This window comes from Sander lucioperca, chromosome 5 (genome assembly GCF_008315115.2).
Source record: "Sander lucioperca isolate FBNREF2018 chromosome 5, SLUC_FBN_1.2, whole genome shotgun sequence".
NCBI classification, from domain to species: Eukaryota; Metazoa; Chordata; class Actinopteri; order Perciformes; family Percidae; genus Sander; species Sander lucioperca.
In genome coordinates this window covers 28,517,970-28,545,263 of record NC_050177.1, presented here as the reverse complement: position 1 = coordinate 28,545,263, position 27,294 = coordinate 28,517,970, and the positions used below count along the sequence as shown (strand labels likewise).

General features: G+C 38.9%; 1 protein-coding gene across 5 annotated transcripts in view; it reads left to right on the top strand.

Moving 5' to 3' along the window:
* LOC116048249 (cytoplasmic dynein 2 heavy chain 1) overlaps nucleotides 1-27,294 on the top strand; it is a 112,650-nt gene that overhangs the window by 3,393 nt on the left and 81,963 nt on the right. For all 5 annotated transcript variants that reach the window (XM_031297228.2, XM_031297227.2, XM_031297229.2 and 2 more), the window contains exons 7-43: nucleotides 110-255; nucleotides 431-517; nucleotides 1,470-1,604; nucleotides 2,023-2,136; nucleotides 2,229-2,340; nucleotides 3,240-3,364; nucleotides 3,599-3,774; nucleotides 4,131-4,326; nucleotides 4,452-4,547; nucleotides 4,649-4,810; nucleotides 6,653-6,751; nucleotides 7,122-7,261; nucleotides 7,546-7,774; nucleotides 8,368-8,495; nucleotides 8,929-9,044; nucleotides 9,284-9,411; nucleotides 10,197-10,346; nucleotides 10,555-10,760; nucleotides 11,318-11,473; nucleotides 11,604-11,718; nucleotides 12,351-12,521; nucleotides 13,540-13,698; nucleotides 15,675-15,743; nucleotides 15,988-16,142; nucleotides 16,562-16,694; nucleotides 16,788-16,905; nucleotides 17,092-17,204; nucleotides 17,596-17,709; nucleotides 17,839-17,989; nucleotides 20,606-20,811; nucleotides 21,973-22,155; nucleotides 22,402-22,584; nucleotides 23,911-24,134; nucleotides 24,509-24,624; nucleotides 26,161-26,360; nucleotides 26,540-26,671; nucleotides 26,927-27,059. In XM_031297228.2, the coding sequence (XP_031153088.1) occupies nucleotides 110-255; nucleotides 431-517; nucleotides 1,470-1,604; nucleotides 2,023-2,136; nucleotides 2,229-2,340; nucleotides 3,240-3,364; nucleotides 3,599-3,774; nucleotides 4,131-4,326; nucleotides 4,452-4,547; nucleotides 4,649-4,810; nucleotides 6,653-6,751; nucleotides 7,122-7,261; nucleotides 7,546-7,774; nucleotides 8,368-8,495; nucleotides 8,929-9,044; nucleotides 9,284-9,411; nucleotides 10,197-10,346; nucleotides 10,555-10,760; nucleotides 11,318-11,473; nucleotides 11,604-11,718; nucleotides 12,351-12,521; nucleotides 13,540-13,698; nucleotides 15,675-15,743; nucleotides 15,988-16,142; nucleotides 16,562-16,694; nucleotides 16,788-16,905; nucleotides 17,092-17,204; nucleotides 17,596-17,709; nucleotides 17,839-17,989; nucleotides 20,606-20,811; nucleotides 21,973-22,155; nucleotides 22,402-22,584; nucleotides 23,911-24,134; nucleotides 24,509-24,624; nucleotides 26,161-26,360; nucleotides 26,540-26,671; nucleotides 26,927-27,059 (5,376 nt within the window). The remainder of the gene's footprint in view (nucleotides 1-109; nucleotides 256-430; nucleotides 518-1,469; nucleotides 1,605-2,022; nucleotides 2,137-2,228; nucleotides 2,341-3,239; nucleotides 3,365-3,598; nucleotides 3,775-4,130; nucleotides 4,327-4,451; nucleotides 4,548-4,648; nucleotides 4,811-6,652; nucleotides 6,752-7,121; nucleotides 7,262-7,545; nucleotides 7,775-8,367; nucleotides 8,496-8,928; nucleotides 9,045-9,283; nucleotides 9,412-10,196; nucleotides 10,347-10,554; nucleotides 10,761-11,317; nucleotides 11,474-11,603; nucleotides 11,719-12,350; nucleotides 12,522-13,539; nucleotides 13,699-15,674; nucleotides 15,744-15,987; nucleotides 16,143-16,561; nucleotides 16,695-16,787; nucleotides 16,906-17,091; nucleotides 17,205-17,595; nucleotides 17,710-17,838; nucleotides 17,990-20,605; nucleotides 20,812-21,972; nucleotides 22,156-22,401; nucleotides 22,585-23,910; nucleotides 24,135-24,508; nucleotides 24,625-26,160; nucleotides 26,361-26,539; nucleotides 26,672-26,926; nucleotides 27,060-27,294) is intronic.

Sequence of the window (27,294 nt, the reverse complement as noted above, 5' to 3'; positions counted from 1 at the left end):
CATTACTCAGTGTATATACAGAACCTTGTTTGTATGTTGGTGCATCACTGTGTTTTGGGTGCTTGTGTATGTGGCAATTTTGTTGTCTTTTCTTTTGTTTGTGTACAAGGTGGAACCCTTGGAAGATATGTGCAGAGAAAGCTAAGCGGTCTTAAAATTTTTGAGGAGCCTTTTGTATCAGTGAGGGAGAACCTGAGAATGGGTGTTGCCATCTGTGAACAGTGGGTGGTAGCCTGTGAGCATCTGACTGGACAGGTATGGAATAGATGAAAAAAGGCATACAGAATGGTCTCAAAAATCAATACCTTTACCATTTTCATTTCATTTTCATTTACATTTAAACATAAATTGTGACTGAAAATCTATCTGACTGAGATCATCTGTTTGATTGTGGTAAACACTGAACACATTTAATGGCCTTTATTCTCAGGTGTGGAAGAGACATGCTCCACACCCCTGGAAGGGAAACAAGCACTGCCCGCAAACCCTTCATTGCCTTGCAAGAAGATTGGATGAGGTAAGATATGGTTCTAATACAGGGTCAAGGAAACACTTTCTGTAGAAAAGACGTTATTCAATGCATGCATATTTCTCTTTTTCACATGACATTGTGCTACACTGGTTGCATCACATTCAGTGCTTAAATATATATCTGCATATCTTTGTTGTCTTCTCTTTGTTTCTGCTTGTATGTTAAAGAGCAGACGTCACATTTAAATGGAATTTCCACTTCATGTTTTTTTTGAAATCAGAACAAGGAAGGAAAAGTGAATCGTAAATGGATTAAAACAGAGACTTGTTAAGCACCTTGTTAATCCAGAAAGTAATTTACTCACATTGGACATTAATGAAATGTTCATTTGTACAGATCCTAACTTTTGTCTTTACTTAAATTGTGAACCTTTGTGGGCTTAAAGGAGCCTGTGCAATTGGACAGCCTTATTAACCCGTTATGACATATTTTGTTGTGAAACGTAGTTTATGAAGAAGTGAGGCCCTGAATTGGGACATGGCCTTTGATAAACTATGTTCACCTAATAGCTGTTTGTACGTGCGTGACATTGCAGACCAGGATAATTCCCTTGTAACCTCTGTAGACAATTGTTAACTGTGGTACAGATCTATGATGCTGTTAAAACCTTACTTGACCTGGCAAAGTGTTTTTTACTACAGACTTGGTAAAGTGGCAACATTGATCCAGAGGCATATAGCCACTGTCACATAAAAACAGATGGCTCTTTCCGCTTTACAATAAATTGTATAATTTCCCTTATGCACACTTATGGACATCTCTGTTTTTTAGGCTGTCCCATACCCATACAAACAGCGACACAGAATTAGTGCCATAGTCTGATAAGTCAGTCACAAATTGTAGTTCATGTTGATCACTCCTGTGAGCCTAATAACCAAAGACATCACTAAAACAGTTGATATAGATAACATGTGAAAACATTATTTATGTCTACCAGGTTGTGACTCTACGAACAGTTCATGAGAAACTGCTGCATCTGCTACCAGGAAGGAAGCAGCAGGCATTGACTTCAGATCGTGTGTTTGAGCCTTTTTCTGGACTCAACCCTCTGCATTACAACCCCTACACTGAGGTTAGTTGTCGGAAATGGTGAGCGTGCACCATATGTGTATGTGCATGTGAGACTTCTGAATTACCTTGTTTGAGCCTTCCTCGTGCCTGTACTGTAGGTTTCTCATTGCGTAGCTGCTTGATTCCACTTTCAACAGATTACTGTCCCATCTAAGGGGATTCCCAATCATGCTCACACTTACCAGCTACAGCCAACTTGTGAACGTTTGGCTGATGGCCACAGTAAATTTTCCACCCACCTCATCCTGAAATGACTATGATCCAGTGTATAAGCATCTGTCTTGCAGCTCCAAACATTGAAAAAGCAATGATGGTTATTTGAACATTTGAAGTTTCATCTTCTACACAATCTATTTAGGAAAGGATGAAAAATTCCCCCTTTAACTTACAGTATGACTTTTTGTTGTATGTTTTTTTAGCCTCTTTGGAGAGCAGCGGTGGCTCAGTTTGAGCGCCTAATGGCTCCGTCAGAGCAGGAAGTCGCTGGCAGACTAAAGAGCTACATCGCTGATGTACAGGACAATCCACAACAGGTAGTGACACACTACTTCTGCTCAGGTTGTAAAATATTGTGTGTGCGTTGATGTGAAAACTTACCGCATGTGCCTGCGGATTTGTTAACTAGCTGTTGCAGGTGTTTCAAAAGCACAAGGAGTTGATCAGACGTCCGACCATCAGCAAAGAGCTGCAGTCAGAGAGAGAGACCCTACTGGCCAGACTACTGGACTACAATAAGGGTACACAGTTCTACCTCAAGGCATTTATGTCTAAAGGCATTTATGTATCCTGGTTACTGGTCATATAATCAGCATAATCTTACACTAGCTGCTAGGAAACTGACTAAATCACGGTACAGGGACCAAAACTCAGTGAAAGGTAATCCCACTATATCATTTATCCCAAAGAGAGATTTAATACAAATTGAGAAGGAAATAAAGCAAACAAATTGGAAGGACACTGTTGAAAATAAATCCTGTGAGCAAGCATGCAATGAAATAATGTCAGCCCTCAAATATATTATATCAAGATATACAAAAATAATGGCCAGGAAACCTAGAGCTAAACATAGATTGCCTTGGTTTAATAGTAATCTCTGGGAACTAATGAAAAAAAGAAATGCCTCTCTAAAAAGGTTTCTAAAATCGGGTTTAACTACTGATCATCTAATCTATAAAGGTCTGAGAAATAAGGTTACAATGCAGCTTAGAAAGGCTAAAGCATCCTTTTTCCTTGAAATCATCAGAGAAGCAAAAGGGAATAGTAAACAACTATGGAAGAGCATTGACAAAATAACTGGCAAGGACAAGCCCAAGTATGTTATGTTAATAAATAGTGATATTCAAAACGATAGCCTAGCTATTGCAACAGAATTTAACGATTATTTTTGGAATTCCGTGGAAATACTGGGTCAGAATTTTACTAAAAAAACACCTAATTACTCCTTAGTCTGTGACAGTGCTGATTTTATTATGACACCCACAAACGATATAAAGGTTGGTAAGGTTAGTAAGTGACTTGGGGAAAAAGTGTTTGCTTAATGCTAAATGTAAAAATGATCTGTATGATATAGGGACGGTCAGTGTTGACACAGTTGTTTCCCATCTTTGACCCCTCTCGACTTTATTGATTTTCTAAGGCCTGAAGACTGACTTTGAGAGTCGATGCCATGGAGGCCCTGGAGACAAGTCTGGGCCACTTATTGGCAGGAACCTTCCTGAGGTGGTCAACAAAATTGTCTGGGTTCGACAGATCATACACAAGGTAAGTGTGTGTGTGTGTGTGTGTGTGTGTGTGTGTGCATCCTTAATGTGACTGACCACCAAATAGCATGGACCTATTTCCATGTATAAGAGAATGAGCTTTCATCATATAGTTAAACAGATGGTGATCATATGAAATGACAATAATAAATGATAATACAACAACAGGTTTCATTTTGATGTTACAAATACATATTCCTTTTTTTGTATTCCTTTGCTTGCATTCTTACATTAGGTTGAGGACTCTGTCCGCATAGCGGAGGCACTGCTTCCAGACCTGTCTGGGTTCAAGGGGTTCCTGCATTTCTGTGATGACCTGCTGGAAGTTCTGAGGGCGTATGAACAGGAACAATTCGAGGACTGGTCAAGAGATTTACTGTCCGGACTGGCTGACCCAAAGTCAGGGATCAGGTTGGAAACACTGCACACTGTGACCTCAACTAACAAGAAATCCAAGAAAAGTTCAGAGCAACACTAAATTTCATCTTAATTGTCAATTAAAGCATTCAGGTCAATTTATATGTCACAGTGTCACATGGCACTTGGGTGTTTCTTGGATGGCACTAAACATACATTTTCTTCAATAAAATCCTTTTCATTTGTGCATATATATATATATATATATATATATATATATATATACTCCTGTTTTCTGCTGTTGTTCTTTTCGTTTATCATTACCTCATTTAGCACATTGATCAAGGGCTATCAGTTAGAATGGGTGCTAGTTCAAGTGGATCTAATTATAATTCTCTCCCTCTGTATAGTCTCCAGGCCAGTAACTGTGTGATGGACCTGGACCATGTTGATGGCAGGCTAAAGATCCAGTATTCAGACAGGCTGGTCAGTCTGCTCAGGGAGTTCAGACAGCTCTCTGCCCTGGGCTTTCCCATCCCAGCCAAGATACAGCAGGCTGCTAATACTGCAGACAAATTCTACAGACATGCCATTGTCTTAAAACAGGTGAGAGTGTAGTTCAATGTAGGACACACAAATACATTTTCTTTCCTTTATTTAATGTCTGTCTTATTATTTCTGTTTTAGCTTGTCTCAAGCTCATATTGTAACAAAGTGTTACTGCACTGTAGGTGGCCCATTTCTACAACACCATTGACCAGCAGATGATTCCCTCTCAGAGACCTATGATGCTTAGTCTTGCCCTGGCCTTTGAACAGGTCATCAAGGTACTGCATATTGCTGGAAATTATCGGTTTTACTTTATGTGCCTTGCACACTAAAAATATTGTTAGAATTATATTTTTATAGTTCTGCTTTTCTTTGTCAGAATCCTCGTTCTCAGTCAAAGGAATCGGGCGGTAAACTGCAGATCACCTGGGACAACCCCAAAGAGTTGGAAGTTTACATTGCCAAGCTGCAGTCTGCTGCTGAGAAACTCTCTACAGAGAACAGGAAGTTACGCAAATGGCACACTGACTTCATTGACAAGGTTGTAGCATACTGTTATATTTTGACTATATTTTGAGAGCTGGTTTGATGCAAATGAACTAACACTGAACTTAAGTAAAACAAAATGTATAATTTTTGGGAATCGTGCAACAAATTTACACAAAAAGCTTATGATAAATTACATTAAAATAGAAAAAGTAAAATAACTGAAAAAAAAAACAGAGACAGAGAGCAGTGGAGCTTTGGCAGCTAAAATGTGACATACACCTCAGACCCACAAGAATGTGCAAAGTAGCACTACTTTGGACTGTCTTTGACTTTGAATAAACAAATGACAATTCCCGAATTTAAGGACGTTTCAGAATCCCACACATGCAAAGCACAACCAGAGAAGAAGTGCAGACAGAGCGTGATGCCACTTATAGGCAGGCTATTTATCTTATAAAGCGAGACGTATCTATATGTGTGTCCGTGTTTGGGGGGGAAGGTAACCTGCACATCAGCAGACGCCACATGCAGAACGCTTTAGAACAGCAGGGGGGACTCTTTTCCTGCTATTGTATTAAATTGCTGTGAGCTGGCAGAACATAATGTAGCCTAATCTCGGACATTATTCCTTCAGAGCGCTGTGGAAATGAACACCTCTGCTGAAATGTTAAATTCGTTAACGATGCAACACGAGACAACACCGTCTCTCTCTCTCTCTCTCTCTCTCTCTCTCTCTCTCTCTCTCTCTCTCTCTCTCTCTCTCTCTCTCTCTCTCTCTCTCTCTGCGCACACACACACACACACACACACACACACACACACACACACACACACACACGGTCCGGTTCTGGTGGTTGATGAACGCAGATATGTGCTGATTAGCTCTCATAACGGGCCGGGTGGGTAGCGCACTGCCATGAGTCCATGACGCTAATGTCTGATTACTCCACATTTTCATTGTGATATTTTGTGATTGTGATGACATTCTGAATCTGCAGTGTTCTCTGTCAGGTAAATACAGTAGTACAATGTCTTCCTCTGATGTAGAAGTAGCCTACACTGTAAGTCAGTAGTAGGCTATACAGTGGAGTTGCATATTAGGTGGTTTGGGGTCCTTCTGTAAGTCATTTTGGGGTACAATTTTTTTTTTTTTAAACATGTATTTATTGAAATTTGTATACATTTTACAGACAAAACAGTACAACAAGGCACATAACATAAAACAGAAAAGAGACCAAGGATCAAATGTAGTAGCTGTAGTATCCACAGTCATAAATCTGTACATCCATAGGTGTATGCTTACACGAAAAACATACCGCCGTTGTTTATCTCAACACCGTATAGTACAGATGGCACACTACAGGCATTAAGAGAATTGGGGTACAATTTGGTTTTGATGAATTCTACAAGCAGCAATACCACAGGCCAAGTAATCGCCCGTTTTAAACAGGCACATTTTCAATGGGCACTGCACTAGTTAAACTAAAAGCACTAAAATTTAAAGATCTTGTTGACTTTAAAACTGCACAAATCATGTACAGGGACCATGTACATGTAGGACCAGAAACATTTTTTTTTTAACTTCTTCCTACTCCCTTTTGAACATGGGAATTTCTTTTGTGAATCACTTACAATAATTTTGGAAGATTGTGCTGAAATGTACATGTTCTTATTTATCTGTTATTTTTTAATGTTATTATATATATTTTTTTTTAACATGTTCAAAATAAACTAAAGACTAGACTTCAGTTATTTTACTAAATGATTGAATACAGAGGCAGTTAATTTGAAATGATTCGTTACAAGCACATTACTTTAGAATCATAATTGGAATTTAGTAACTAAAGTCTTGTTTTTTTGTCATTTGTTGCACACCTCTGGGTACATTTCTCAGGTGGTGACACTGATGAATGTGGACCTTCTGAGACATCAGCAGCGGTGGAAGGATGGCCTTCAGGACCTCCGTACTGGCTTTGCCACTCTGGAGGCTCAGGTATTGATAACAGTTTTAGGTGTCTTTGCTGCTGGCCTTCATATAATTTAAATCCACCTATTTGTACTTAAATTATTTCTATATTCATTTCTATAAACGTGATAGGAGAAAACACCAGGTTACGTGGGAGCACTGTGCTTACTGCGATTATCATTGTAAATAAGCATGATATGAAATTATTTTAGTACTCAATACTTTTGGAGGGAGAGGGAGGGGATTTATTTTTTCTAGTGTGTAAAATTTCTAAATAAGTAACAAAATGTGGAAATTGACAATTCGGACTAATATTTTACTGAAATAAATGTTTTTGTTATTACACAGAGAGTAAAGTACAGAAAAAAAACCAACCCTAATGCGTATTTGTGTTTAGGGCTTCAGGTCTGATGACATGCGCGCATGGCGTCAGCACTGGAACCATCAGCTGTACAAGGCTCTTGAGCACCAATACCAGACCGGACTGGAAGCTCTGAACAAGAACTTGCCTGAAATACACATAGACCTCACTTTCAAGTCAGTACACGCACTTTCATTGGGTCCACCTTTCTATCCTACTCTTTATGTTTTTCTCCTCTCACACATATGTAGTATTTCCCTGTTATCTTGAACCACTAGCATCAACTTCTGACTTTATTTCCCAACCCCTTGATTCTCCCATGCCATCATTTCTCTTCTTGCTTGTTTATCTGTCTCTTTCTTTCTCTATTTCTCTCCTACAACATTATTGATTAGTGTTGATTAAATACATTTTTTAACCTTTTTTTTTTCTTCATTTTTGCTCTTCTTCTTGTGAATAGGCAGGGTCGTTTGCAGTTCCGTCCTCCATTTGAGGAAGTGCGAGCACGCTATTTCAGGGAGATGAAGCGGTTCATTTCAATCCCAAACCAGTTCAAAGGGGTCAGTGCCCAGGGGGAGGAACTTATCTTCGGTGTCATGATTGATAGAAATGCCTCTGGGTTCCTCACCATCTTCAGCAAGGCTGAGGACCTCTTTAGCCGTCTGCAGGCTATACAACACAAGTTCAAGGTGCCTGAACAACAAATTATTAGTCAACTGTCCAAAAGCATGCGTATAATGTTAAGAGAAGTATACCTACACAAAATGAAACAATTAATTAATGCATTGCATTCTGTGGTAAGCCTGCTGCTCTTTGTCACTGAAGAGATTTGAGTCTGGTCTTAGAGGTCCATGTATTTTACATGAATGTTAACTTATTAACCTTTTTTAACCTTTTGCTTATTGAAGCATTGCAATGACCCATTGCTGTACTAAATTCTTTGAAAGAATGCAACTTGGATTAGTCAGGCTTCTCTATTTATATACTGAGGCTCTGTTGTTTTCATTGTCAGCATTTCCCCCTGTTTACACTACCCCAATAGAACACTGAGTAGCACAGTATATTACCCTTTCCCTTCTGTCTGCAGCCATGCATATCTAAATCGTAGGGGAAAGCCTCAGCCAACACCAGACTTCTCTTTTATCTCCCCTTTTCTTTACTTCTGTTTTTATTGAGTCATCTTGTTGTTACATGCGGTTTCTGTCACATTTTACATAGAAACATGTAAAATTGGGAAATAAGCACTGCACCCAACTGCTGGGATTTTGTGTGTGTGTTGTAGGAGTGGGTGGTTCTGGGACAGGTTGATTTAGAGAAGTTAGTGGAGAAGCATCTGATCTCCGTGCAAGACTGGGAGAGAAACTTCAAGACCCTGAAAGCCAGTGGGAAGGAGTCCGAACGTCTGCCTAGGTATATATCACACATAATAAACAAAAGTAAACATCACAATACTTCTCAGTACAAACTTTTTAAAAACAATGTTAAAAGTTTATATTTATAGTACTTTTCTAAACTACATATTAATTACAAAACAGTGGGGGGGAAAAAAACACGTAATCTGGAAGCCCGAAATTTAACCAGGATGGTCACCATCATCCATTTTAATATCTAAAGACAGATCACTTCACAAGAGTGAAGCATGGAAAGGTTTGTTTTGCTTCTCTGCTATGATTTAGCTTTTGTGAATGTCACAGAAGTTCTTCTTTAGCCATTTGTACTGTAGCTGACATTTTAGTTTTCCTACCATTTTTCCTTATTCTTTCCTTACATCATTGGTTCGCTTCATATACATTTTACAACAAAAGAGTCACAGGCACTGATCCTCTTCTTCTTCCTCTGTCAGTCAGGAGAAGGTAGACTGTATTACAGTCAACTGTGAGCCAGTAAAAGCTGTAATTGATGACCTGATCCAGAAGCTGTTTGACATGCTGCTCTTATCACTCAGGAAGTCTATACAAGGTAAAAACAGACAACACAATTGTCTTTGTTTTTACACCTTAACAACATTAAAATTGTATTTATATAAAGTTATTAAAGTAATTTACACCAATCACATGCTAAACATTTCAATTTCTTTCTCTGTTCCTATTCATTTTACTTTTGTTTTTCATTCTTTTGGCCCAATGACATCCCCTTGCTCTTACTTTCTCTTTCCTTTTCTGTTGCCTTTGTGTGTGCCATTTCCCTTTTGCTTTCAGTGCACACCCAGGCCATAGACAGTTTTGTTTCAGAGTCAATGGAGGCCTTGTCCAATCGACCAGAGAGCATGGAGGAGATTGGTGCTGCCAGTGGCAAACATAGTCAGATATTAGCCCGCAAACCAGAAGTAAGACAAACATACTCCTCTGGCCAGGAACTTTCTTGAATGACTGTAGTAATGCTTGGTGATTTTAGAAATAAATGTTATTTTCTTACATTTAGTCAAATCTTATGTTGGTTTTTAAAAAACTTTTCATTTTTCTACTGCAGCTACGAGGAACTTTCAGTTTGTGTTGATTCTAGCGGGCCCTTTGGACAAGAGCAGTAGTGTTTTTACCCTACCTGCTGTCATAAAGATATTTTTTCTAGCTGTCACGAGCCAAAGCATTAGCAAGAGTTTGTTGTAGCAATCAACGTAATAATAACTAGAACTGCAAGCAGTTTCTTTTCTGTGATGGCCCTGCCCCAGTATCAGCCATAAATAACAGATAACTTCTAAAATAAAATAAAAAATACAGTTAGGTCTGTATAAGGAAATCTCCTGCTACCTTTTACCTGGCTGGATACTCAAACACAGGCTTTTCCAGTGTTACACCAAAATATGTGACTGCAGGAAAAATCAAACCCAGGCAAAGGCATTAATAAAAACTATATAAAATAGCGCTCTTTTCACTGTTAGTGTCGATCGATCGAGATAGAAACATAGAAACATTTAAAAGTTCCTCGTAGCTACTTTAATGAACTTTTCATATCATTATATAAATTACGTTGGCCGCTACTGTCAATAACATGACATGCCAGGATTCATAAGGTTATGGGCATTATGCTGTATGTCCTGTTATATTTCTAATGTTTGACATGAAAGTAAACATGGAAATAAACTAACTAACTATACTGTATATATGTATATAGATCCTACCTCAGTTCCAGTGTGCTGAGGAGAAGAACCGCTTGCTGCGAGCAGTGGCTGGGGGCGGTCTGGACTCCCTGTCCTCACTGAGGGCCAAGTGGGACAAATTAGAGCTTGTCATGGAGAGCCACCAGCTCATGATCAAAGATCAAGTAACAGAAACTCACAAACGCGCACATGTTTGATTGTGGTTATAAAACTACATCCCAATTTTTTTGTAACAGCAGCTTTCTGCTATCTAAAGTCTCTTCTTTTCTCCTGTCTTTATTCTCCTTTGCCCATTTACCTCAATCACCTTCCTTTTTGTCTCTGGCTGTGTTCTTGTGCTACTTGCTTACTCTTGTTCTGTTCCTCCCTTAGGTGGAGGTGATGCGAATAAATGCAGCTGGTCGTATCGACGCCTACAGGGCAGATCTGGAGCGGTTTAAAGCCCGCTGGGACCAGCTGAAGCCTAAAGATGAGATGCTTGAGAGTGGTGATCACGCTGCCCTTCTTGCGTGCCTCCAGACCATCAGGGACAAGCAGCAAGAGTTCCAGGAGCTAGAGTTTGTGCGCAGTAAACTGCTGTAAGTTCTTTTTAATATGCTGAATTTCTAGTGTTTTCTTTACTGAGAGAGTCAGGGGAGCTGATAAGGATGTGTATTGCCTTCATCTTATTCGAACATGCTGTGGTTAGATAAAATGTGGGTATGCTGTGGCCAGAAAATAGCTTATATACATTCATTTGATGGGATTGTTAGTAACTTTACTAAATCTGATGTGATGAGATTATAGCCATTTAGACTATAGCCAAACGTTAATAATTCAGATAACTATACACTATAAAAGTTTGGGACTCAAAAGGAAACTGCATCCTAATTTTATTTTTTGAAACCTTATAGCTCCTGCTTTCTGTTATCTATACATGTATATTTTGTTCTATTCAAAGCTACTCAATATTATAACTGATGCATTTCCAGCTACACACCTAACCTGAAATTACGAGAAATATTAGGTTATTCATGGCCTCCTCCCAATTACATTACAGCCCAGGGCACCGTGCAGAGCAAGCGCCCCAGACTAGAACTTCTATGAAAGCCTCATGTTCACTCTCCTCTCCTCTCCTCTCCTCTCCTCTCCTCAGTGAGGACTGTGCCTATTTTGACCTGGGCTCTCCAGATTTCTCTCTGGCGGAAGAGACAAAAAGAGACATGGAGGATTACAGCCAGATGTGGGGTCTGTATGAGGAGTGGCAGCAAGGCTTTACAGAAAAGGCCCAGGAGGACTGGATCACATTCAGGTAGGGGGTTAAGTTTAGGCCTGCTGTAGATGGATTTCAAACTTCTTAATTTGGAACTGTTCTTATTTTTTTGTCACTAGTGTGTTTCTTTACAGTTGTGTGTTAAATGTATGTTTCTGTTGTTTTACAGGAGTAAGACGTACGTGTTTGAGGAATTTCTTTTTACATGGCAGGACAGACTTAGGAAGCTGGAGCAGCCTACTGCTATGTCTGTTAAACTGCAAGGAGAAGTGGACAAATACAAGGTAGACAGTAGTACAGTTGGTGGAATAACATATAATCATCTTCTTTTAAGTTTGAGTATATTTATTATAGACTACAAATCTCAAGCAAGACCCTCAAGCAGGGCTTAGAGTCTACAATGTTTATTAGACTCAACAATGCACTTTGGACAATATACTGACAATTCAGCTATTCTTAGAGCCTGCAGGGTGTTGAAATGTTAGTCAGAGTAGCATTATAAGAGAAGTCAATGAATCACCAAATTCAAAAGGGTTTTTTTTATGGGGAGCAAACATTTGTTCAAAAAGGTCATGGCAACTAGCCTTATGCAATATAAGTTGTGCAAGTAAAGACTTTTTGTGTAATTGTGGCACTATAAATCAATGACATGGTCAAATGATCACCAAAATCAAAAGGGTTTATCATGTGGCGACCATAATATGTACAGCAAATGTCATGGTTCTGAATGTATGTTATACAGTAACTATATAAAACAAAAAGAGAACATCATGTTGGAAAAACTGTAGACGAATGGTGGTGGTTGAAGTATTGTTTTTGAAGCAAGAATTGTTTTGCTTGTAGTCAAATTGTCATTACACATCTTTGGCTAGTTTTGAGTACTTTTATTTTAACACTTTTCTATCTGCATGTCTAGAACATGGTCCCAATGCTGAAGTATGTGCGTGGGGAGCACCTGTCCCAAGACCATTGGTTGGACATGTTCCGTTTGCTTGGCCTTCCAAGAGGGACAACTTTGGAGAGACTTACCTTTAATGACCTCCTTGGTGTGGCAAATATCATCATAGAAAAGGCCTTGGAGCTCAAGGTATGTGCACACACACTCATGCAAATACATATACATACTGGGTCATAGCATGCACTTCTATAGGGACACACACTTCTATAAATTGTTGATATTTCATTTTGTCTTTTTAGGTACAGGACTATGATTGATACATTTTTGTTATGGTTATCAACAACAATACTATGTGCCACTAGGGGGCAGCAGCAAGTAATAAATTGCTCATGTATTAGTACAGGAAAAGCTCATATTCACATACAGTATATAATTAAGTTTAGCATGTAGATGAAATGTAAGCATTTTTTGTGTCTTTGAAAAAATCCAAGACATTTTTTTAAACTGCTCTTCTTGCAAACTTCACTTATGTAAATAGATCTTTAACTGAATCAGAAAACAGTGATATCTTGGACTTAGATACTACCTATCAATCAGGCCTGCTCGGCCAACCCTTTTGTTTTCATTTTGATCTCAGATATTGCTTTTGATATACAGTACTGTACAACGCAAACATTTTGTTTACCGTAGTGTTTAGGCCATTAAGTAATGATTTAGAGAGAGAATATCTATATCTTCATAGTTTGTTCTGGCTTTTTGAAAATTTGACTAAATAGATCACACGGGTGATACAATGCTAAAAGGCCTTGCCCACCAGCCCAGAGGAGTTATACAGGTGGATCTTTTAGGATGTTGTACTGGTTTTATAAAAGTACTGTATTTCTTTTATTTTATTTTTTTTAATTTAACCTTTATTTAACCAGGTTAGTCTCATTGAGATATAAAATCTCTTTTTCAAGAGAGACCTGGCCAAGATAGCAGAACAAGTTTGTTACATATAAAAACAATTTACAATCACAAAACAAAAGAGCCAAAGACATCTCAAGTGCATTTCAATTAAATAAAAGTACCAGTAGTTAAAACATTTGCACGTGTACTGCACTGTATATAAGTGTACTGTATATAAAGTGGTGTGTGTGTGTGTGTGTGTGTGTGTGTGTGTGTGTGTGTGTGTGTGTGTGTGTGTGTGTGTGTGTATCCCATTTAGGACCTAAACAGTCGTGCTCAGGCAGAGGTGACAATCAGAGAAGCACTGAGGGAGCTGGATTTATGGGGAGCTGCAGCTATCTTCAACCTCACTGAGTACACAGACAGTAGCAGCCGCACTCTCACCCTCATCAAGGACTGGAAGGATATAGTCAACCAGGTAGACACAGAGGCACATCGCAACTAACAAATATGGATATGTATAAACACAAAACACACTTGTGTATTATGTCACACTGAGTCAGGGTTAGTCGTAGGCCCTAAAGCTTAGTCAGCAAAGTAAATTACAGTTTGTTGTATCTGGTTATAGTTTAATTAGCCAAACTTTGGCTATAACCGACTACAAAGCAAATAGCATCCACCCAAATGAGTTGATGAAATGTTTTTATTTCTACATTCCCACTAACTGCTCTGAGCCTGCCTGACATCCCTGCAACCAAGGGATTCCTCAACATCTGCCTACTGTTTTGATTAACTGCCAAAAATCTTTTAGCTTTTTACACCAAATACTTCTTTTTTAATATCCCTGACATCTGTAGTAACTGGTAACATGATTGCCTTTCAGCACATGGCTCCTCTGTGATAAGAAATCTCATCCCTATTCAGCCTGATCCTGATTTGTTCTACTGTAGTTAATGAATCTTTTCTCTGTCAAGATTTTATTGTTTTTTAAATAAACTGGACTTTTTCTTGATGATTGAATCCGGGCTGGCCCCTAGATATACATGAAGTAAATACAGTATATACTGAGAAAGTGTGACACAGGATGTGACTGCTTTAAGGTATTTGTTCTACATAACTTGACCAAGTTGTTTATTCATAGGATGGGGAAGCTGAAAGCAATGTCTCAGCATTGGTTATCTAACGAGAGAATGCCGTAAAGTTGAATGCAGGCCGAGAAAGACTCATTTAAATGTTCACTTTGATGCACTAAAAAATGTACGAAGCAATTTAACACAGCAGTTAAAATGTGAGAGCTCAATATACCCATGATTTTATTGGACAGAAATACAAATAACTCTGTTGTGCTTTTCTGATTTAAGCGCTGTGACAGAGGTCATTACATTTTTGTGACGTTTCACATTATTTCACTGATAAGGTGCATACAACAACAAAACCCCAGTCCAGAATCCTTGCTGGAGACCATGGTCTAGTCAAAGCACTTCTTCTGCTCTCTTGACATTGTCCCAGCCACATACTTTAAAGAAGTTGTTGCACACAGTTTCTGTTCTTGCTCAATTTAAATATGTGGTTGTTGAACCCATTTTGAACAACCCCCTCTTGATGCAACAGTCCTGATTTAGCTTTCCTGTTTTGTACATTAGGACATACTGTATGTACTTTCTGAGAAATGTTAGTCGTGATTTAGAACTGGTCATGATGCAGAGACCACTTTACACGATATTACTGGGGCAGCTGACACTGATCAATCCTCTATTTTAGTTATTTTGGATAATGGAATGAGGGAACATGTCCTGCTGATTTAGCTATCTTTACACTGGCTACCTTTGAGTTTTAGAATTGATTTTAAGGCGCTGCTTCTACTTAACACTTCTAACACGCATCTGTGCCTGGTCCCTAAGTATATTTCCTCCCTAGACATATGTGAGCGTGTCGGTGCCTTGTGGACCACAAGATGGTCTGATATGGTAAAATGTAAAAATATAGTGATACAGATAATACAGAAACAGATGATAGCCTGATTACTGAATGACGTACTGTATTTCTTTATAGGATGCCTCTTACATGTTTGGTATGTATTTATATATAAATGTATTTGAAGTTCTCTCTAACGCTTTACCTTTAAGTAAAGGTGTGAGCCAAAACGCTTGGCTTTGACTCAGCATAATGCTGTTTAATAAGATAGTAAACAAAAATAAAGTCTACATGCATAGCAATGGTTTTAAAAAAACATTCCATCTTTTCAGAAAGGCTCCTTCAGCTGTTTCTCCCATTGTTTCACTATTTTTTGATAATCATTATTTAAGGCAGGTCAATTAAAGTGACCACTTGGTAGATAGACTTAGAAGGCACGTAACTGTCTTCAGGAAAAAACAGGCATATCTACTGGCACCATTAAATGAAACGTTAAGGATTAGCAAACATTGGCTTTATCACCACTCTGTGCCCGTCCAGGTGGGAGATAACCGCTGTCTGCTGCAGTCTCTGAAAGACTCTCCCTACTACCGCAGCTTCCAAGACAAGGTCAGGTCAAGGAATCTATGAATACACTTTTATACTCATTAAGTGCTTCATTTATATTTTGGGAAAAGTAAATCTCCCCAGACACTTTGTTTATTAAATATACAGCATGTGTTGACTCAATTAAATGAACTGCTGTAGTCTTGTATTGTTGCATGTTATTTGTGGTTCAACATTATATCAATATTTACATATCCTAATAACGAGCACTAACCCATGTTACTGTATTTACTCTGTGTATGTCCAGGTCAGTCTGTGGGAGGTTCGTCTATCAGACTTAGACGAGTACCTGCTTAGTCTGAATGCCATCCAGAGGCGTTGGGTTTATCTGGAGCCCATTTTTGGACGAGGGGCGTTGCCCCGAGAGGAGGCCCGCTTTAAACGCGTTGATGAAGATTTCAGGTACTGTGTGTGTGTGTTTGTGTGACTGTATCACATAAGCAGAGACCAAGAGAGTGCAAGCACACTACTCACTCCCAGGAATTCCCCTGTCTGAAATGAAGCACCATCCATCAGATGTGAATATATATACCCTCAAATTTGAAGCTTAAAGTTGGCATTTAAACCAGTCATTGACCATATCCACTGCTATACCTGTCTCCTAAACCGCTGGTCATTTTCTTTCTTGCTGCACAGCACATATGTTTTGATGTACTATTCATTTTTTGTTTAACTTTCAGGTTTATTATGGCTGATATTCAGTATAACACTAGGATCGAGTGTCTTTTGCTGGGATAAATGGACAAATATCATTTGTATTACAGGCAGAATGTGTTTTATGCACATTCAGGAACAAAACACTTTCTCCATATGTGTAACAGGTCTATAATGTCAGACATTCAGAGAGACAACCGAGTTGTTTCTCTGAGCTCGAGGGCTGGCATCAGAAACTCCCTGGTCACCATACTGGATCAGCTGCAGCGCTGCCAGAAGTCACTTAATGAGTTCCTGGAGGTACACACATGTGCATTTTTGTGTGCAAAGACTACATATGTATAACATGAGTGGTAAGCATCACAACTTTTGTATTGTGTGTGGTTGTCGCAGGAGAAACGCTCTGCCTTCCCACGGTTCTATTTCATAGGAGATGATGATCTGCTAGAGATTCTTGGTCAGGCAACCAACCCAACTGTCATCCAGTCACACCTCAAGAAACTCTTTGCGGGTAAAAAAATAATTTTGTTCTATTCTGTTTTCTTTTTTTCCTTATGTTGTGCTCTTCTCTGCTTTTCTGTTATGTTATCATTTGCTTTGCTCTTCTCGTTTCCTTGTTTCCTTTGCATCACAGCATATTCCGTTGAACAGTAAATGCAATCTGTCTGTTAATTAATCCACTTATTAATCTGTGCAGGTATCCACAGTGTTGAATTTGATGAGCAGTGCCAGCACATTGTCGCCATGTGTTCTTTGGAGGGAGAAATAGTGCCACTCAGAAACATCATACGCATCTCCAGCCTTGTGGAGGTAAAGCTGCTGTGCAGAGTTTTGTGTGAATAATTTACAACAATAATGATATACTGTTGTAAATGTAAAGTACAGTTGATTGGACACTTTCCAGTTCAGCGTGGTTTGTGTTTGTTATAGTGTGTTTAAAAACATTGCATATTGTATTCATTTTTTAATGAAGGGTTGATAACTATCCCCAGTTACCTGCCTGGGAACTAGGGATGCAAATTGCCTTTTAGCGAAATCTCTGTATAATGCATCAGATTTCAAGTATTGACATTAATGTTTATTGTAGGATGTTTCTTGTCAAATAAACTTAAAAAAATTTATATTACCTCATTTAAGAGTTTTACTCAGTTTTTGTTATACATGTTTGTGGCTGTGTGTGAACTGTTTTCCATCTTTCTAGGTGTGGCTAAGTGAGCTGTCTGTGGAAATGAAGGAGACCCTGAAGCACCTACTGTATGAATGTCTGTCAGCAGGGAAGAAAGGGGAAGTGGATCCCTCACACTACCCATCACAGGTACACACCACCTTTCTACAACCCACAATACTTTGTTCAAGTTGAGATCCAAGACCACATATGTCAGCAATTTGTGACCCAGGATGTGAAAAAAATGTAATTGTCTGAACTTTCTTATGTTTGGTGTAGATTCTCTGTCTGGCTGAGCAAATCCAGTTTACTGAAGATGTGGAAAGAGCTCTAAAAGAGCAAAGTTTGCAGCAGCTAGAGCTGGAGCTCAAAGCCAAATTAGAACACTACACTACGGTGGACACCAGCTCTGACGATCACGCTAACACAGGTAGTTCTGTCGGTGTTTGTGTGCATGCATTGGTGAATGTATGTGTGTCTTCTCAGACTGTAACTTCAATGTACTGACTTTAAAGACGTTAGCTGTAGCTGTAACTTTTTGAAGTTGAAACATTTTGTATTTGTGTGAATCTATCTTGACCTTTGTTTGCACCACCCAGAGAGAATATGCATGTTTGTGTCAACTCCCATCTTTTTAGTGCATACAATACCCTCTTACCTTATTCTTACATTTTTTCACCCATATACTGTATCTCCCTGCCCTGGTAATGAACTAAATTCTGATTGTTATCTGGGATGTCATTCAAAATTGAGAGGATAAAACAACTTATGATGAGAGACAAACAATACAAACCCAGACAGGAGAAGCTGAGAGAAGCAATGCAATACCTTGTGTGATGTTTTTTGTTCATTAAATCTTTAGACATATTTGTAGCATGCCAAATGATGCTCAGGATGTTGTCCCTTTCTCTTACTGTACCCTCATTTGTTTCTGCTTTTTCTTTGGTTGCTGATCTCATTCCTGATAATATTAACCTTCCCAAATTGCCATACTCTATTATATAAACACTTGGCACTTGCCATTTGCTTTTTGTTATCAGACTCCGTTTTGTGTTGTTCATGATTGAGGTCTGATCAAAATCTTGGGTTGTTACTTTGGACTGAGAGATTAATGCAGAATGACTGCTCTTGTATGAATCTCCTGATAGCCAGTCAGACACAAAAGGCTGCAGAGTACCCTTTAAAGCTGCAGATGCAGTAGCTGGCGGGCTAATATAATATCTTGGGCTGAATATGTGGCTAAATAAAACATGACAGCTGAGTTTTTCCACAGAATTTGATTTTTTAAAAAGGACTTTAATTTAAATCAGAGTTTCTTATTCATGCATGAGATGAAAAGCTCCTCCATAATCCCGGTAGAGGCATCATTTCACAGTACATTGCTGCCAATTTCCAAATTTCTGTGTCATTTGAAAATGTATCTATGAAAACGAAAACTGTTACTGGAGCCACATTTTCCTCACCAGTTACATTTTCTGACATAATTGTAAAATATCAAATATTTCAGCACAGCACTATGATGGAGGTTATTATATTTGCAGAAAATATGGTTCACCCTGTGACTTTCTTGCATTTAAAACTCTACCATCCACACTTGAAATAGAACCCATTTCCATGATAACATCTCATTAAATTACTGGCTCCCTTAAAACAACCAGGTAGGCTGAAGAGGCTTCGAAGTGGCAGTACTGATTAAAGTAGCTAAAGTAATGGCAAGAAGGATAATCTAATTACCCAGTCTACATTAATGGGCCATAAACCCGGATGGGGAGTGGTAGTGATCTCCACTTTGGCACAGAGACAAGACAAGATGGTGTTTATTTGGCAATATATTTTTCATGCATCTGTGGCTAGGCTACACTTAGGCATTCCTACACACAATGCATTCTTAGCCCCTACTTGGTACATAACAATTGGACACACTATAATTTAGAATATGAAATCCCAACATCAGAGATATATGTAGAAAAGTAATCCACAGTAAAGATGTATGACTCAAAGATCTTCTATGTAAGATACTTTTGCCATACTGTTTTTGTTTTTGGGGTTGTTGCTGGAAAAGTTCTGTTGATTATACTTTAGGCCATATATATGGGCCATTAAACTAGTAATTTTATGTATCCATATGTGTATGCATGTGGGGGGGGGCTGTTGCTCAGGAGGTAGAGCGGTCGTCCACCAATTGGAAGGTCGGTGGTTTGATCTCTGGTCTACATGTCGAAGTGTCCTCGGGCAAGACACTGAACTCCGAATTGCTCCTGATGCTCGACCACCAGTGTATGAATGTGTGTGTGAGTGGGGTGAATGGTGTCTGTAGTGTGTAAAGCACTTTGAGGAGACTAGAAAAGCGCTATATAAATGCAGTCCATTTACAGTTTATACTCAAGCTACACAGGGTACTAAATAATTAGGGCTGTCGGACTCAAGCCTCTAGTGCATATTTCTATTATATGACTTTCTTAATTGTTGTTTGTTTACACAGTGAGCGGTCCCGATTCTACTCACCAATAAATACAATTCTGCATTTTACTTTGAACAGCTTTTGTTACAACTGACAAAAGCTACTACTTTATTATAATATAAAAGCCATTGCCATTCTGTATGCGCACAATGAACGCCTACCGTCTATTTACAGCAAAGCAGCAAAAAAGGTGCTGGGTGGGGTTACCTAATGACCATTAAGTATATGTTAATAAGATTCTTACATATTTATTCAATTATTATTAGAAGATAATTAATCGAGACAGAGAAAATTACATTACTGAGATATGATATTGGATTTGAAAAAAATACAGGTTTGTGCTTTGAACCAACATGACTATAAAGAGGCTTATACAGTACTGTGTACACTATTTGATGATACAAAAGTTTGTGTTTACTCCTGTGTATATGTATCTTTTTTTATTACAAATGGCAAATATGTTTGACCTTATTGAAAACTGTATATGACATTTACAAACACCATCCACATTTATAATCAAGTTTATTATTTGCATAACTTTACCAATTCTGCCATCCTGATATTCATGCATGTCTTCCTGTACAGAGTCCAGTGTCCTGCAGCTGAAGTTGAAGGCTTTGATCCTGGATATTATTCACAATATCAGCGTTGTAAAGCAGCTTAACCAGGCAGAGGTTACCAGCCCTGATGCCTGGGCCTGGAAGAAGCAGCTTCGCGTCTATATGGGAACAGACAAATGTTGCCTCATACATATGGTGGATGCACAATTCAGCTATACATATGAATACCAGGTGTGTTAGCATGTAGATATCAGTTGGATACACTCTCTTTTTTTACACTCCAAAACACACACTTTATTACACACTTCTTTTCTGATCATCCAGCATTATAAAATCAAAAGATAGAGTCCAAAGTGGTAATTTAATATGCTTACTTAGTATTCAATCTTCAATGACTTGAAAGGGAGATAAGCAACACACATTTGCCACTTATTGTAAGGTAAAAAATGTGTGTAATTAGAAAACGTGTATTTTTTTCTTGATAAATGATTATTTATAATAATTGTTTATTTATCGCCTGAATGGGATCGATTCATTCTTTGTAGATTGACTTTCTAATTAGTTGTCTCACATTCATAATTCACATTTCAGAGTTCCATGGTCAAATACTGTACATGCAATCAATATCATCAACAAATGTTGAATGAAAAAGTGCTCATGCATGCATGTCTATTTTGCCAAAATAGTGCATACTGTACATACCATAGTCAAGTTGTAGTACCACACAATGTAGTATCAGGCACCCATACACATTTGTACATGCCTTACTTAACCCAATCCACAACAACAGTTGAGTTATAGATAGTCTGGGCATCTGTGTCGTATTGTAAACAGGAAGACAACTTGAATTTGCAGGTTATGTGTCTTTTCAAGCGCCTCCACTGATGCCACCACAATCCCTAAAATAATTTAGGATGAACTGGTTTCAGTAGTGAATTAAAATTTTACAGGAATTTGAATGCTTTAAGACATTGCCACCTTGTTACTCATTCAGGCTCTCACACAAAAAAAGTTTTATGTTCCAGGAATGTAGTTGTACTTCTTATTTTTTACCTTTGGGGGGCACTGTTTATACAAAGATGAGGAGCACTGAAGATACCTTGCTTTATTTTCCCTCTGCAGTCCCTTTAAAATAACACAAGCTCGACTCAGTCTCACTAATATTCATTTTCTTTGCCTGTTCTTCATTTGTTTTTTAATCCTTCCTTTCTTAATCCATCATTTGTCTGTTTGTCTTTATCCTCTGCTGACTTCTTTCCCCCCTTTCTTGTGCCCCTACACCCTCACTTGCTATATCTTTACTCCTGTCTGGCTATCTCACTGTGTTTCTGTCACTTTTTTGCTCTTTTTATTGGTCACTGCCTTCTAAACCCTATCTCTCCGGTCTTCCAGGGGAATGCAGCTAAGCTGGTGCACACTCCACTGACTGATAAGTGCTACCTGACTCTGACCCAGGCCATGAAGATGGGACTTGGGGGAAACCCCTATGGGCCCGCTGGCACAGGCAAGACTGAGTCGGTCAAAGCCCTGGGAGGGCTGTTCGGACGCCAAGTGCTGGTGTTCAACTGTGATGAGGTATTAAGATGCTTCGAAAGAGTATGTGACGGGTTTAACATGTCAGCCCAAACTTTCAAGTATTAGTAATCATTATTCTGACATACATATAATGAGAACATATGCCTGGTATGCCAATGTGCACTGCATACATCTGGTTATTCAATTTATGACCACACAGAAAACAAGACTGGTAATTGAGAACAACTACCAATGAAAACACACAAGAAGATCTTTTTTTCTGGTTTGCATCCGTCTGTTTTTCAGGGTATTGATGTGAAGTCAATGGGACGAATCTTTGTGGGCTTGGTGAAGTGTGGAGCATGGGGCTGCTTTGACGAGTTTAACCGCTTAGAGGAGGCGGTATTGTCTGCAGTTTCAATGCAGATTCAGGCCATTCAAGACTCCCTTAAACATCACAAGAACACATGTGAACTGCTGGGGAAGGAGGTAAGAAAATAAGAAAAGATGCAGACAAACTCATTAATGTTTCCAAGTTCTGATGCCAAAAAAGAATTACTTACTATTTCTCAGGCCTGCTTTTTGCACCTAATTCTCAATTATTATATCTTGCTGTTTAATTCACTGGCTTGTACTGTATATACATGCATACTTAGACACACAGTGCAAGGTTTTACCTTTAAGCTTCAGTCCTTGCCTTTTTGTCAAATCAGTCTGTCAATGAATCTGTTATTTATTCATCCATAGTGGAAAAGTTGGTCGGGTCATTAATTATCAGTATTGCCACAGTTACTTAGAAGTAACTTAGTTACTTTACAGATTACTTGATTTTAAAAGTAATTTAGTTACTTTACAGATTACTTGATTTTAAAAGTAACTAAGTTAGATTACAAGTTACTTTATTAGTTACATTCAGCAGCTGCTGACAACACCCCCACAGCCTCAACATAAAAATGACAACCGGTTTACTGTGAGGCAGCTCGGCATTGCCAGTAGTAGGGATCTTGTTTATTATCGCACGAAACGAAGGCGAGTCAACCGTGTTTAAGGGCAGCATTTCCTCTACAACATACTGCCCGACCAACTTCTTCAACTCTCCCCCACTTACTGGTTTTGCACCGAAGTCCAGCTTTTGTTGTTTGGGTGGTGGGGGACCTTCTGCTCTCTGCTTCGCACCACCTGGTGGGACTTGCTCTGTAAGTTTGACTGCAGTGCTGCGACTCCAAATGTTTCTTCAAATTTGACGTAGTGTTTTTGTAGCTAGATAGCACTTTGTCGCCACCAGCACAGAGTGTACAACGAACCTTAATATTGCCATCTTTAGCTGACACAAACTCAAAATAGTGACTGTATTTCCAGCTAGAAAACGCGCATCTCTCTCCTCCCTCCATTGTTGTTTACGTTTGTGTCGCTGCGTGGTACACGTGACCTGTCCACATGCTGAAAACGTGACTTGTCGTCGCATACGTGACTTCACTCCCCAAGATGCAAGAAGAAAGTAAAAACAATATATATTTTTACTAAGGAAAATGACAAAAATAGTAATGCACAGTGACTTGGATAAGTAACTTTAATCTGATTACTGGTTTGGAAATAGTAACGCGTTAGATTACTCGTTACTGAAAAAAGTGGTCAAATTAGAATACCGCGTTACCCGGCATCACTGTTAATTATCAAGCAATTGATGATATATTGTATATATATATGTATATATATACATATATATATTGATGTGTTGTATACGAGCATATTCATGCTCGTATACAACACATATTAATGAGGATAATGTTTCCTTCTTCTCCCATTGTCATCCAGGTGGAATTGAACCCAAACTCTGGGGTCTTCATCACATTAAACCCGGCAGGAAAAGGATACGGAGGCAGACAGAAGCTTCCAGACAACCTAAAGCAGCTGTTCAGGCCTGTGGCCATGAGCAGGCCAGACAATGAGCTCATTGCTGAGGTCATCCTCTACTCTGAGGGCTTCAAAAACGGAGAAATCCTGGGATGCAAACTGGTTGCAATTTTTAACCTGGCCAGGTAGAAATTGTTTAGTTGAGTCTTTTCGGTTTGGGTTGAGGTTGGGTGGAGTAAGAATATAAGATTTATTACATTGTCCATAAACCTATCACCAGAGTACTAACTATACAGTATGTGTGTGTGACCTGTGTTACCTATCTGGTCTTTATGTCTGTGTGGTTCACAAAGTGGTGTTTTTTGTGTTCCAAACCAAATCATGCTGTGGGTGTTGAATTTATTTGAAATTATTTACACTGCCACTACAGTGGATTACAATATATGCACTTTGTGGATATGTTATCCTCTACCTCCCGCCCCTTAGCACTACAACCAATACTACAGTCAATTTAGAGTGTGTGAATATGTGTGAAAATGTGCTTTTACTTTGTGTCCAGGGAGCTGTTGACTCCCCAGCAGCACTACGACTGGGGTTTGCGTGCTCTGAAGACAGTGCTAAAGGCCTGTGGCAGTCTCCTGCAGCAACAGAGGAGGAGTCATGACAAGGACAAGAGTAAGATCCCTTCTGGCAATTTTTTTGTTTTAAAGGAACGTGCTGACTTAGACCCAGAGTTAGATAAGTCCATACATACCTCTTCTTTACAGTTTTTCTGTGAGGCTTTTAAATAGTGGAGAGTGACAAGAAAGTTAGGAGGAAGAGAATTTATTCATGCTTCGTAGTTGGAAAAAATAAGTCCATCAAGTAACATACATTTTACAAAAGACTAAATGGCCATTTTACATGCAGCAGTAGTTCAAATCAAAAGATGTCTACATGTGATTTTTCTCATATTCACATATTCATTGTTTAACAGAACAGTCAAACTGACTGTACTACAATATATTGACATAGTAGCTAATAATGTCCCTGCAATGTATGGGTTTAGTTTAAAGGTTCCAATACAATTTTTCCCCCCACAAAAAGTCAATAATCTAAAAGCGTACTTTTTGGTCATTTGGTGAAAGTGTCTCTAATATGTGTCCCCTGAGAAGTGCTGAAACGGTTGCACTGATAGTAAGCTTCTGACCTCAGAAATAGAAAGCTGATGAAATGGATTAGAGGATAAGGTGATAGTGAAAATGCAGGTGGTTTGGAGATGCTTATCCTGCAGTTTGAGAAACACTATGCATGAGTGTACTTGAACATCAAAAGGCTTTATTGACCAGCACTTCCTCTCTGTACACCGGCTGTCCTTGCCCTCTAAATCCTCTAATACAGACACGCCATCAATTGACACTTAGTCCATATGTCTCCCCTTAAAACACTTTCTTCCCTTCAGCTTTTCGCTTGTCTGTACTTTTGTCCTTCTTTCTGTCCTTACCAAACACTTTGCCAGAGTTCAGTTGTTTACCTCTCCAGTACCTATTTCTCCACCTCCTTCTGACCTCTTGGTAGCTCTCTCTCTGATTCCTGGCTGTCGTTGCTACTCTCATCTCACTTGTTCTCTCGCTCGCTGCACTCTGTTTCCCACCCCCATCTCCCCTTCATGTCGCTGTTTTTCAATACTTTCGCCCATATCTCTTGCTTAATTTTCCTCTGCCTTTTCTTTAACACATCCCTCTCTCTCTTTCAAATCGTCTCCCCCCCTTATTTTTTCCAACACACACCGACACATACACACCTTGGATGTATACACACACACACAGCACCTGTCTGTCGATGAGTCCCCAAGGTTTTCTTCTGTTTGTCTCTGTGTGTAATCTGGCCAAGTGTTCCTCTCTGCAACACATTTGTTCCTGCAGGGGAGGCCAGCATCTTTGGAGAAAAGAACAACCGTATTGACAAACTCTTAAATCATGACAGGCTTTGGTAATTAGCACTTTTATAACAGGGGGCATGTGCAAGAGCACAAGAATGACTGGACACGTTAATTGTCATAACCTTGTGTTTTTCTCCATCAACCCTGTGTTATTTCTTTGATTCTCTTTTAGCATATAGTCATTTTGCACAAGTATAAAGCAATTTTATATTTTTAATTATATCCTTATTGAAGTATTTTTTACATGCCTATCCTATTTAAATAAATCAATCTTTTTCATCTACATGTAGTTCAGGAGAGTAGTCTGGTGGTGCAGGCATTGAGACTGAACACCATGTCCAAGCTGACATTTTCCGATTGCTCCCGGTTTGATGCTCTCGTCAGAGATGTCTTTTCTGGGGTTAATTTCACCGATGTGGAGGACCAGATACTAATGCATGCACTGGAACAAGTCTACAAGGAGGCACAACTTGAACTTATACCCAGCCAGGTGTGTGTACGAAGACATTGATTTATTAGCCGAATATACACATATTATTGTCATGATACATGACATACACACTATTCTGCAAAAGTCTTTAACGTTAACAGAGACAACAGTTCGATAGTTTGTTAGAAAGGTGGTGAAAACATCGTTGATAAATTGCTGACTGCTTTTCCTCTGCGTAGCTGAAAAAGGCATTGGAGCTGAATGAACAGCTGAGACAACGCATGGGCGTAGTCGTCGTAGGGCCAAGCGGAGCAGGCAAGTCTACACTCTGGAGGATGCTTAGGGCTGCTCTCAGCAAGACAGGCAAAGTGGTGAGTAAGAGACAAACCGCCTACCTGGACTTTCATTCATCGAGACATACTGTTTATTAATTAATTATTATAATTATAATTATAATTATTAATTATAAAACTTATAATGATATATTCAAAATGCTGTAAATTTACATTTTGTAAGGCTTAGGTTTCAAAATGATTTAACATATGAAGGAGTATGAAAAAAGCATGTATTTGAGAGTTTATGGGTCAGTAAAAAAAAAATCGTGACTTAATGCTGTATTTTTGTAGGTGAAGCAGTACACAATGAATCCTAAGGCCATGCCCAGGCAGCAGCTGCTGGGACATATAGACATGGACACCAGAGAATGGGCTGATGGCGTACTCACACATAGTGCCAGGAATGTGGTCAGAGAACCACAGGGTAAGAAAGAGAGACACCACTCAAATGTTGCAAATAGGTCATTGATTATTGAGTCTGTCTTGCTTAACCAGACTTTTGATAACTTGGATGAAGTCTACATTAACTGGAAAAGTTAAAGTAGACCACTACACTTTACAAGGACTAGATACAGTAAGCCTAAACATTTGTTATACTCTGCACTGTATGTATTGAGGGTGATGTACTACATTATATATGTAATTGTATTTTTGTATTT